At 42.3% G+C, this 12,571-nt stretch overlaps 1 protein-coding gene across 2 annotated transcripts; it reads right to left on the bottom strand.

Annotated features, from left to right (window-relative positions):
• Nucleotides 1-1,400: 1,400 nt before the first annotated feature.
• On the bottom strand, nucleotides 1,401-12,247 carry IFT52 (intraflagellar transport 52). Of its 2 annotated transcripts, XM_071573093.1 has the most exons (14): nucleotides 11,995-12,247; nucleotides 10,262-10,349; nucleotides 9,868-9,997; nucleotides 9,011-9,086; nucleotides 8,852-8,923; nucleotides 7,886-8,063; nucleotides 6,883-6,966; nucleotides 6,301-6,387; nucleotides 5,936-6,004; nucleotides 5,050-5,204; nucleotides 4,076-4,163; nucleotides 2,887-2,995; nucleotides 2,270-2,415; nucleotides 1,401-1,707 (listed from the first exon to the last, which is right to left on the bottom strand). In XM_071573093.1, the coding sequence occupies exons 1-14, from the start codon at nucleotides 12,111-12,113 to the stop codon at nucleotides 1,660-1,662; spliced, it is 1,449 nt and encodes a 482-aa protein (XP_071429194.1). In that variant the 5' UTR covers nucleotides 12,114-12,247; the 3' UTR covers nucleotides 1,401-1,659. The 2 variants fall into 2 exon arrangements, with proteins under 2 accessions (XP_071429194.1, XP_071429193.1); XM_071573092.1 differs by lacking the exon at nucleotides 6,883-6,966 and having other exon boundaries at nucleotides 7,937-8,063.
• Between the last annotated feature and the right edge of the window lie 324 nt (nucleotides 12,248-12,571).

Below are 12,571 nucleotides of genomic sequence, written 5' to 3'. Positions count from 1 at the left end.
AACTATCCATCCAGTGAGACATTTGCTCAGCTGCCAGAGAGGCCCTACGGACACGCAGCAAACAGGGAACCGCTCCCGCTCCTTGGCTCCTCAGATGACCTTTTTCTAAACCATGTTACAACGTTGCAACAGGTGACAAAACAACTCCAAAAAGGGCAGGGAAAAAGAAACTATTTACAGTTTGAAGTATAAACACCCCAGAACAGCACAAACCAGAGCTATAATTAGCAAGAGGATCACTCAGGGAGTTGGTTCAGCTGCAGCCTGTGCCGCCTGACTGATCGGTATTGATACTGCACAGGGGAGATTAAGCTTGTTGTGTAAATCTGTAGCTGGAATGTACAAAGTGCTCTGTGGGACAAACAAACCCACGGTCCTAAAGGAAAATACAGGAAGAAAAGAAAAATTTCAAACACGCTGCTGTGAAAAGGGAATGTCTGCAGTGTAGAAAGATACAACCACTTCTACTAATGCTGTATTAGCACATCTCAGCTGAGTAGGAACTTGGCAGCAGCTCCTCCTTTAGAAAAACCTGTGCCAAGAGGGCACATGAAGCATGAAGAAATGTAAAATAAAAACATTTTGGGGGGGTTAAAATATGAACAGATCTTTTGCAAAAAGCAGCATTTATGTTAAAACACATGGCAGAGCAAGATAAAGCTCTGTGTCATGGAAGGCTTGAGTGAGGGAAGAATTTTCATCTAACAAGTTGAGTGTCATATTGACAGCCAAAGAATGCTGCATTTTAAAAATGCATAAAATGCTGTATCTTTTCCATGTTGATATAAAAAAAAGTCCTTACAATAAAGACAGGTTGTGTTGATGATGTTGACAAATTTTTTCTTCTCACCACTGATCTTGGTTCTATTTTTGCTGTGCATTGAGCTTCATGGTCAGTGAGTTTAATCAGAATTTCCCTTCTTGGGCATTACCTAATTCACTACCTCAGGGAACAGACTAGATATCAAATAACTGAAAAAACTATTCCTGAGTTTCTGCACAGTATCATTAAATCCTAAAGTCTTTTTCACCCACATACTGTCCTTTCTTTTCAAAATTACGTATTTCCAGTCTCATACAAGGCAGCAACATGCAACGATGTCATTACTGCCTAATTTCAAATTCTCCCCTCCCTTGGAAGAAATATTTTCCATCTACAGTAGCAAAACCACCTCTCCTTGGTTCACTTTGGCACAGAGACAAAAGGAGGATGCCTCAGGGTGACAAATATATTTTCAGCAGCTCCTGTATTTATGACTCTATTTTCTTTTCCTCAGTTCACAAACCAAAATAACATCCTTCCCCCAGTGCAAATAAGGACTTCATGTTTACCAGAACCCACAGTAAGCCTTACAAGAACATAAATGGTAGAGCCAGAAAGGACTCAAAACATATTTTCTTTGTATAATATTTTTTAATATATTACAAAATTACAGTTTCAATAAAGAAGTAGAAAAATAAGAAATTATTTGGAAAGTGGTTGTAAAATACAAGCACTTCCCCAAAAGGCATTAAGTATTCAAACTACCACACAAACAATCCAAGCATTCAGTGAACTAGTGAGACAGTCCCAATCCATATAACTGGAAAGAGGTTTTAAAAAAATGGAGACGTGGATTTTCACTAAAAGGTCTGTCTCACACTGGGGAAAGCCAGGTCTCAGTTGCCATTGTGAAATCCAGCTTCACTTGTGTCAATATCGTGTTCCTGAGGTAAGGGAAGAGGAGGGAAAAAAACCAAGAATGTTAACAAAAGCATAGAACTGTGAGATTTTGGCTTAACTACACTATTTGAGAAATACAGAATACTTGTTAGCAAAAACAGCTGATCTGCCAATATGCTGCAAACAGACTCTGAAACATCAATTTGCTCTGAAGAATTATTTCAGTGCAGTACTGCTGCTGAGTAACAATGCTGGTTCCAGTTCTGCACTGCAGCCCTGGCAAGAGCTGTGGGCATTCCTGAGGGCACGCTGCTTTCACTCAGGCACCCTTAATGAACTGGATTTAGCTGAAATTACCAAAACTACACTTGCATATACTAATCCCCCAATTAGAACAAATGAGAGGCTTAATAAATGAGTACTACTTATTTGAAACAGATTAAAAGTCCTAAGTATTGTGGGTCATGCTTCACTAATTTACTGCACAACAAATGTCTTACATCACTGTGCCTCTTTGCCTGTGACAAGTGTAGCTGCTACAAACACACACCAGCCTCAGTGCTGCTACTACCAACTGCTCCCTTCTAATCCTGTTATTAAAAATACCTGATTCAGTTTCTTAAACTCAACCACTTGGAAGAAGATGTGCTCCAGGATATATTTGGCATCTTGCTTCTCCTTTGGGAGGTTACTCGTCACCCCCAGGATGTCGCCGCATTTTCTCACATAGAACTCCAGGTCATCATCAGTACCTGAAGAAGCACCCAGGGAAGGAGGCAGGTGAGCAACACACATTTCTGATCAGCTGACAAAAAACTACTACAAATCTCCATTTGTTGTTGGCATTCTGAGAGGTTCAGTCCTGTAACTGAGCTCAGTGGAGGAGTCATGATATATTCCTGCAGTTGGCACCTTCTCTTCTTCTTTAGGCTTAAGGATGTTTTGAATAATCTGAACATTTTAACTTCAAAGCATAAAAAGATGTGAAATTAATTAGTGAGAGTGCACAAAGCAATTTACACACAATATAGGAAACACCATGGTAAAATGTCATGTAACAAACAAAATATAATGTCATCCCAAGGGTTTCCAGTTTCTTGGATCAAGATGAGTGGATTTTTGAAAACAAGACCCATGTTTTAAAATTAAACATAACAACAATTTTCCTCTAAAAACTTAGATTTTATATATAAATGTGTAAACAACCAGTTTGCTCCACTTACATTTGTTTGTGATCTCTGCAAGACGATCTTTCTCAGATGAAAAGCTTTCATCCAAGTCAAACAGCTCCAGTGGGGGAGGTGGCAATTCTCTGAAAGCAGGTGGAAACACCTTGAAGAGAAGTAGCATGGTTTATTGCCACATGTTTCCTTACACTTTACAGATTGTTAAGACAACAGTTTTGGACTTGAAGAAACCTTTTACATAAAAGCAACACCGAAGCCCACAGTACAAAGGGCACCTTTTTGAAAATTCCTTTTATATTTCGTAAAAATAACTGAACATTCCAAAAGAGTTTAGTCACAAGTATGCCAGAATTATCACCCAGCATCACAACTACACATTCTGCATTTGCATTTTCTCCGTGAGACCCAGGTGTTGGCTGAGGTAGCTGAGGAACTAATTCCCCAATAGCACCTCACCTGGAAACACATTCACATCAGTTCTGGTGAGAGTGTTTTATTTCATGCAGTCACACTTATACCACAAGCTGGACTTGGTTTTTAAAGAGACACCACTTTCAGTTGGACACCTGCAGCTAAAAGGATCCCAGTAATGCTTTGTCAGAGGGCAGGGTAAAGAAGGATGGAGCCATGATGGCAAAACTCAGATATTCAGAGGTTCCTGCTTTTGGAAATCAGTTTGACAGCATTGTAGCTCATGTTGCTTTCTGCCCAAATCTCTGCTGGTAAAAGTTTGATCAGCTCCTGCTATAAAAGACCAGTGCTCCACTTTCTACTTCCCCTGAGGATACGGAGATGGAAGCAGAGCAGGACAGCCTGGCTCCTCCCTGGCAGCAGTCAGTGTAGTACCACCAGCTCTGCTTTCTGAAATACCACATCCTGTTTGCACAGTGAAGGCTGAGCCGGCAGCTGTTCCACCAGAGGCTCACACACCCAGGGCATTCTGTTATGGCACACACACTACATTTTCAAGCTCTGTTGATGAAAATTAGAAGTCCAAATAAGTGCTCTTTCCTGAAAGATAATCCCTGAAGTGTATTCAACTCCCTTATTACTACAGTATTTCTCTTTAAAAAAAAAACAAACTACAGACATAACACACAGAGGTTTTGCATGAAACAAATCAACTATGGAATCATGAAGGTTGGAAAAGACCTCCAAGATCATCAAGCCCAACCTTCATGGAGAAGGGTTCTCCCTGTACTCTTTGAGCAAGGAGGTTACTCACAGCTGGCTGGAGGACAGGCAGTGGAGTCTCAAATTGAGGCTGAATGAGTTGGAGGGGTTCATGTTTCACATTCAGCTCTTCATAAGCTCTGCAGCATAGAAAAAGACAAAGTATGAGTGGAAAAAATGATACAACATTCATTTCCACTTGCAGGCTACAGAGATGGATTTTATGAAGACATCAGGGTCGTCATTATGCACAGAAACAGCATAAAAAAACTGGGATGTCCATTTTAGATGGACATCAGGGAACTTACATGTCAGTAATAAGGGATGAAGAAAAAGTGATCCAGTTCAAAAAAAGCAGAACTGTGATTTCAGAAAGGTTTTTCAGGAAGTTCATAACCAAAAGTTATTTTAAAAAAGTATTTGTTATGGAATCAGAAGGGAGATTCTGAATTTCTAACTAGTGAAAATACAAGAAATACAGAGTAAGAAGAAAGTGTCCACAAAAGAGTGGAGTTTCATGGAATCTGTGTTAAGCTGCCACTGCTCAACGTGTTCAGATCTGAATAACAGGAGTTATGTGGACAAAACAGGAGTTTTGATGACAGTGACACAAACTGGTAAAACTGAGCAGCTGATGAGTCTCAAGACACACTTATTGGGAAACGCAAATGTGAATGAAATGCAGCTTTCAGTAAATTCAACAGTTCAAAAACAACCAGCTCTCAGTTATCACTCCAGGAGGTGCCCAACATCACTGCAGACAGTTCTACTGACAATATCAAATCACTGAATCAGAAATAGTCAGAAAACAGGAGAAAAGAAGGTCAGAAACTACAGCTAAGACAAGAAGCAAGAGAAAACATGGTTGTCACACTGCACAAATCCATACTCTGGTACATCCACATATTTTGAATGCACCCCACAGCTCAGTCCCTTCTGCTCTTAAGGAGACACAGTTAAGCACAAACAGAAAATGCAGAATACAGAGTGGAATAAATAAATAATAAGAAAATCACAGCTGCTGACTTGATAACTGAAGGGAGAGCAGTTGTATCCAGCTGATAAAGGGACTTATCAAACAGCTTTGTAAAGTCTCTTGGGTTCTCATCCCCTTCTTGCAGGCAGACTCGCAGTTGCTCAGACAGTGCGGGGGTGTCTGGGAGCACAATATAGTCTGAAATCTGAACACAGATACACACACCTGGGGTTTAAAATGACCACCCTGTTCACACAGTCTCTTTCTAGTTTATATCTCACCTAAAATCTCATCTAGAAATAGTTAGTTCACTCTTCACCAGGTATGGCCCTCTGCAGTGCAGCTCACTTGATCAGTAACTGTGCAAACTCTTTTCTCTTGCTGTAAAGTTACTCACCATAGAGATGTTTTATCTGCATTTCTGATATTTCCTTAAAATTAAGGGAGCCACCTTACTAGTCAGCTGTGCAAGACTTGCTCTTTTATGCACTCAGAGTATACCATTTTCTCACATACAGTATTTTCAAACACATTTGTATGCATTAGTTAAAAAACAACTGGAATTGACACACAATTTGATCCCTGTTCATACACAGAAAATCTGCCTTCACTTTCTGCACATTCCTCTTGTCTTAGGGCTGAGTGAAGTTTAAACTCATTACCCTGGAGCAGCAAATGATCTCAAGGATGGGCCAGTTGGAAAGAGACTTTCACAAATGCAATAACATGGTAATGAAGAGCAATCCAGGTCTGAGAGACATCATTATTTTTCACACCTAAGCCATCTGTCTACTCAATCTTAGACCCTGAATAAGGTTCTGCACCAGCAGCAGCCCCATCTTGCTGTTAACCATTCTGTGCTAAATACAGAGTGTGCCAAAACTGATGCTGCCAGATCCCCCTATTCTTTACCTGCTTGTGAGTCATCTCTCTTACCTCAGGGTCCTGCATATCCATCTGGTTTAAGTGGATATCTGATGTTGTGAGCCACTGGAATAGCACATCCTGGAGAGGGGCAAAACTTTATTAATTTCAGGAGGATCCAAGTCCCCTCATACTATGCTTAAACATTCATATTAAATCTGTTAAACAACATAACATGAAAAAGAAGAAAAAATAGGTAATAAATCAAAGCATATCTGTTAGTATTGGATTAGAACCTTCATAGCAAATCCATTTTAGAGCTGTCTGGCTCTAAGATGAAGCTACTGAGCCTGGAGTGCTTTGGAAGTGCTTTGAAGATCCATTAAGGTTTTTCAAATACAAAAAAAACCCCAACCCATAAACCCCACCCAACTTACCATGATCTTACCATTTTCTTCTTTATCTAAATATTGATCACTGAACATGTGGGAAGATCCCAGTGCTGCCATCTTTCCACCTTGACTCTACCAACAAAGAAGATAATTTGGCAAGAATTCCTTCCAAATCAATTGTTATTGCATTTTTAACTTTTAGAAACTCATTCTTCAGTGTTCAGTAGGTAAATATAGAGGCCAGTGACAGCTAATAAGAGAAAAGTTTGATAGTTCTATTATCTTTAAGATAAAATGCAAAATAAGTAGGTCATTATATTTGAACCAGGCAAATATGCATGAAAATGCATTCATGGAACACCTTTGGAATTCTTCTCTTTCACAAGGATATACATAAGAAAAAGTTTTCAACAGAACAGAAAACCTTAAATGTTCCATGCACCAACTGCAAAACTCATACCATAATATAACAACAGATACTGCTGTAATGAATTTAAAGATACATCAAACAAAGCTCCATTTTGTTTAACAAATTTTGGATGCTTCACACTCCATGTTTTGCAGTTTTAACAGAATTCTACATCCTTTACCCACAACAGCATAACTGGGTAGATCCTCTGCTCTTACTTTCCATTCCTTCACTTTCTGTTTCCATTCTTTATCACGTCTCTTTTCCAATCTAAGAGATCCTGTTTTCCTGCCACCAAGTTTCTCCCTTGGGATATCTTACTCTGACAACTGCAGGTAAAATGCAAGCAGGAAGTGTACTTGTAAGTTCACTTCATGATGCTGTGTTGGCGTTGATTTACAGAGTTTCTTTCAGCCACAGTATGGGGGGATGAAGTTGGCCAATAACAAGGAAATAAAAAAAAAATCCCCTCCCTAACAAAGATAGCAAAAAACTACAATAAGAAACTCACCTACATAGGAAAAAATGTGTTACCTGGTTCACATTCACTACCAATATCAATCCATTGTTTGTACCCATCGAGTACTACATTTCTGAATTTATTTTTATGAAGTAATAGGGTTGGATGAGTAAGATAACACATGAAACATCTGCTGGCTCCAAGGTGACAGGCCTCTTCCCTACTTCAGTATGGTGTACTTACAAAGCTAATGATAATCTCACTAAATAAATTATCACTAAAACAGTGGGAAAAAACCCCAAACTTCAAAGAAGAACTAAACATATCCAACTGTCAACAAAAAATAGGTAATCTTTTCTGACCATAAAATTCATTCTCCTTTGAACCTCATGCAGAGAAGTTTACCATAAAAAGAAGCAGGAGTCACTGGGCTCATCTGGGGTTTGCAGATGCATCAAAAAATAGAAGTGGGTTTGTGTGTACTCCCAGAAGATACACTCCCAATTTTTGTGGGGGGAATGCAGGGTGTGACACAGCCAGAATCACAGAATCATAGAATGGATTGGGTTGGAAAAGACCTCTGAGATCATCAAGTCCAACCCTGGGTCCAACTCCAGTCCCTTTACCAGATCATGGCACTCAGTGCCACGGCCAAGCTCAGTTTAAAAACCTCCAGGGATGGGGAATCCACCCCCTCTCTGGGCAGCCCATTCCAATGCCTGAGCACTCTCTCTGCAAAGAAGTTTTTTCTGATCTCCAACTTCAATCTCCCCTGGCAGAGCTTGAGCCCATCGTGCCCCCTTGAATCCTACCTCGTGCTGATAGAAGGCCAGGATGGGCCTGTTGAGCGGGAAGCAGACGGAGCCTGTTGACAGAATTGCCACTGCTGGTTTCATCACGTTCAGGGTGGCTCCAAAAGGATACAGAAAAGTGAGAGCTCTGCAGGGAATACAGAAACTCCCTAAGTACCTGCATGTATAAGGCAGGCTGGACATATTTATAAAACTCAAAGTGCAAACTGCAATGAATGCCAAAGCCCTGCCTCCAACATGCAGATCAGTGTAACCACATTTCAGTCTCTCTGCAGGGTTTTCCTGGTTAAAGAACTGCCTTAAATAAGGAACAAAGAACATTCTTGATTTCTGTTTGCACACTCCTGCACCTGAGAGAAGGGGAAGGGTATTTAACTCACAGATTATTATGTATTCTGGAACAAAACTAGATAAAATGTTTTTACACTTCCATTTTATTTTGTGGTCAAGCACAAGGTCATTTATTAGTCTACGAACTAACTACAAGGAAAAATACAAATATTTATAGTTATTTAAGGAAAAGCTGTGTTCCTCTCAATGCCTTTTCACTCCATCTTACCCTGGATTAAGACTCCTCAGAAAGATGCAGCCTTTCTATGCCTGTGGCTAGACCAGCTCTTCTCTAGACATTATTCATATTTACATTGTTTCATCAAATTTAAACTCACAGACTGGGGGTAAAAAAGATCTGGTCACAAGGGAAGTAATTTCTTTCCAAAACTATCACTCCTTCAGTGGTTACCAAGGCACTACTAAGCAGATTCTCCTTTCCAGATATAACCTAAGAAGCTGATGTAAGAAATGCATTGAGAAAACCTCAATATAAGCACAACAAACTGCTGCTAATCACAAACCTGTTACATCTGAGTTATCCTACATATTTGCACAACAGTTTCCTCACAGGAAAACACTTACTGTGAGTCATGTCCACTTCCATCTTCATCTGTTGTCTCAAGCACTGTTTTTCTTGCAGCTTCACAGATTCCCCTACAAGATGTTGAGAAGCAAAACTTATTGAAGACAAGACAGATTACAAGAGTTGACTGTAAAGATTTATATGCACCAAATATTTACCTGTTCAAAACTCCATCAGAGATTAGTGCTTCTTTTGGGTGGTGGTACTTGTAATACACATTTCGTACCACAGCATCTTGAACAAAGAAAATATATAAAAAATTACATCTTAGCTGACCAGTGTGCTACATTTAGCAATGAAAGATTAAGTTTAGTTCTGGGATTCCCTGAATGTTTGCTTCTAATACCACAAGACTGGCATTTGGCTCCCAAAAGAATTCAAATCAGTCTTCACTGATAAATAATATGAAAAAATACGTCCATTTCCATCTTCTGAAAAGCAGAATAGGAAAAAGGATGATCCAGCTAAAACAGCATTTAGCAAGTTTTACAACTTAATTTTTTAGTACAACTTCCAAAACCAGGATGAATTAAATCCTGTTGACACAAAAAAGGTATAGTCTATAAAAGCCAGCAAAGACTCCTGAAATATTTTAGGTACACTTGGTCACAGTTACCTTGGGTTGGTTTTTCTTTTTTCACATCAAATGACATTTTATTGGTCTGCTAAAGGAAAGTGTCACTCTTTGTTCAGGGTGAGCATAGAGTGATTGTTCCATTAAAATGCGTGGGAAGTGTCTTAAATGAAAGGCTTTTTAATCAAGAAATGTCACTAGAATCAATTTTTCTTAGTAAATACCAATAACAGTAACAAGCACAGCAAAGGAATGGAGATGGGTAAGTTGTTATCCATGTACTCTGCCCATGGAAAGCCAGATATTTAGAGAAAAAACATCTTTTAGACCAAAAAATACTTTGTGAGAGGCATTTTCTTGGCTTTTATGTACAAAGGCTGATCCTACTTTTCAGATTTTGCTAAAACCAGATGAATAAAAGCTCTCAGTGAGCCCCATTACCATTATTGAATATGATCCCATATTCTTCCAACAAGAAGTTGATATTTGTGCCATTACGGGACTCTCCACCCTCTCTGAGCATCACCAGGATGGCTCCACCATCCTCCAGGAAATTCTTCAGAACAGAAAACTAGAAGACAACAAAGATACAGAAAAAAACCCCCAACATGTGAAAGAAGCTACACACAAGATTGCAGGAAGTTATAGTGGGATGAGGGAAGGTAAATGATTCCAACTGCTTGTAACAAACTTGAGCCTATGAGATAACCACTCAAATGCCAGTTTGTGTCAATTCATTTAAAGCAGAACTACTGCAAAGTCCTCCCTGTTGGATTTTTCTCTTTAAGCAAATTTTAAAACAGAACTAATTTGAAAACACTTATTGACCTCTTACCTCATCAGCACTGAACTTCTCTCTTGGCCCTGCTGTAATCCACAGTTTTACTCCAAACAGTTTCTCAGATGTGATCTCACCTTTTAAGCTATAAATAGATTAATAAAGGCACATCTTAGTATTGGATACAGTTCTGAAACACAACTTTTTTCTTGTGTTTTTAAAGGACTGGCAAATAAACACAAAGCAAATCACTTCAGTCACTTCCCATTCTTTACTTCACATTCTTTTATCTGGGTTTAAAGTTGACAGCTTGAGCAAAAATAATCCTTATAAATGTCAACCAACTAAACAGTAAAGCTCCTCTAACAAGGCAATGTGGCAGATTCAGAACTGCTATAAACTGTCATAGCTGTTATTAAACTTCACACCTGAGGAGCTTCCTTGTGTTCTTTTGACACTTTTTCTGCTTTTTTGCTCTGGGCACATTTCCTAGAATCACAGACTATCCTGAGTTGGAAGGAACCCAGAAGGACCATCCAAATCCAACCCCAGGCCCTGCACAGACACCCCAGCAATCCCACCCTGTCCCTCAGTGGATCGTCCAAACCCTCCTGGAGCTCTGGCAGCCTTGGGGCTGTGCCCACTGCCCTGGGGAGCCTGGTCAGTGTCCACCACCCTCTGGGGGAAGAGCCTGTTCCTGAGATCCAACCTGACACTCCCCAAATGGTTTGATGCCACTTTGTAGCAGTCACATAAACAGTATCACCCGTACAAGGCCTGTTTTCTTTTTCTCCCAAACTCCAAAAACTTGTGCAAGGAGTTTCATCCTTACAGCTTACACTTCACCTCTTCCACAGGTAAGGCAGCTGGAAGCTCCAAAGAACCTCAAACAACATCCCACAGTGACAGAACAGCTGATGCCCCAGAGCAATCAATGCCAGAGAATGACCTTATGTCATGAGACACAACCCATGAAGGAAAATAGGATTGACAGGAGGCTGAACAGGAGCCAACAGTGTGCCCAGGTGGCCAAAAACGCCAATGGGATCCTGGTCTAGATCAAAACTAGCATGGCCAGCAGGCCCAGGGCAGTGACCCTTCCCCTGGACTCTGCCTTGGGGAGGCCACACCTTGAGTGTTGTGTTCAGTTCTGGGCCCCTCAGTTGAGGAAAGAGATTGAGGGGCTGGAGCGGGGCCAGAGAAGAGCAACGAGGCTGGAGAAGGGACTGGAGCACAAGTGCTGTGGGGAGAGGCTGAGGGAGCTGGGGGTGTTCAGCCTGGAGAAGAGGAGGCTCAGGGGAGACCTCAGCACTCTCCACAATTACCTGAAGGGATGTTGTAGCCAGGTGGGGGTTGGTCTGTGCTCTCAGGCAACCAACAGTAGGACAAGAGGGGAGGGGCTTAAGGTTTAGGTTGGATATCAGAAAGAAATTCTTTACAGAGAGAGTGATCAGGCATTGGAATGGGCTGGCCAGAGAGTGGGTGGATTCTCCGACTCTGGAGGTTTTTAAGGTGAGACTGGACATGGCATTTAGTGCCATGATCTAGTAATCAAAGTGGAGTTGGATTAAGGGTTGGACTTGATAATCTCGGAGGTCTCTTTTATGATGGGAGTGCCCGGGCCAGACGGGGCTTGGAGCAGGCTGGGCCACTGGAAGGTGTCCCTGAACAAGATGATCCTCAAGGGCCCTTCCAACCCAACCCATACTACGGCCCCCAGAGGCTGTTGGGACACTCAGCACGGCCCATGCAGCTCCATGGCCTGTCGGTGCCCCCAGGGCCGTCCTCACCTCTGCACCTTCCAGCTCCCGCGCAGCCTCTTCCGCAGGGCCTTGTACCCTCCGGCCGGTGTGAAGCTCTCCCCCTTGGACGCGTTGAACACTATAGCATTGCGCGGGCCGCTCTCCATAGGCTCCCGCGGGGCTGCCGAAGGGCTCCAGCGCCGGAGGGGAGCGGGGAGCCCCCAGCACAGCCCGGGCTGGCCCCGCCGTGTCCCCTTCCTGTCCCCTCCGTGTCGCCAGCGGGACGCGCCGCCCTAGCAACGCGCCGGGCGGGCGCATGCGCGGAGATCCCCGCCTCCATTTCCCCCCCTCCACCACCCACCCCCCAGTGCGGAGGGCGCCGCAGTGGTTTGGTCCGGCCTCTGCTAGGGAAAGGGGTGGGACTGTACCACTGCGGAGGGCGGAGGGGGGAGCTCGGAGGGAGGAGCCCGGCACCGGCACCGGCCCCGCCCTGTCAGCGCCCAGGGCAGACCCGTGAGCTCGCAGGGAGCTGCAGCCTTTCAATCCCGGGGCTTTCGGGGCCAAAACACCCCAAAATCGCAATCCTGACACCTGCAGGTTCTGCCCTGGGAGGATGGGGAGGCCC

The sequence above is a fragment of the Pithys albifrons genome, chromosome 18, assembly GCF_047495875.1.
Source record: "Pithys albifrons albifrons isolate INPA30051 chromosome 18, PitAlb_v1, whole genome shotgun sequence".
NCBI classification, from domain to species: domain Eukaryota; kingdom Metazoa; phylum Chordata; class Aves; order Passeriformes; family Thamnophilidae; genus Pithys; species Pithys albifrons.
The sequence above is the reverse complement of the archived record's forward strand: the minus strand, read 5'-3'. Positions and strand labels throughout refer to the sequence as shown.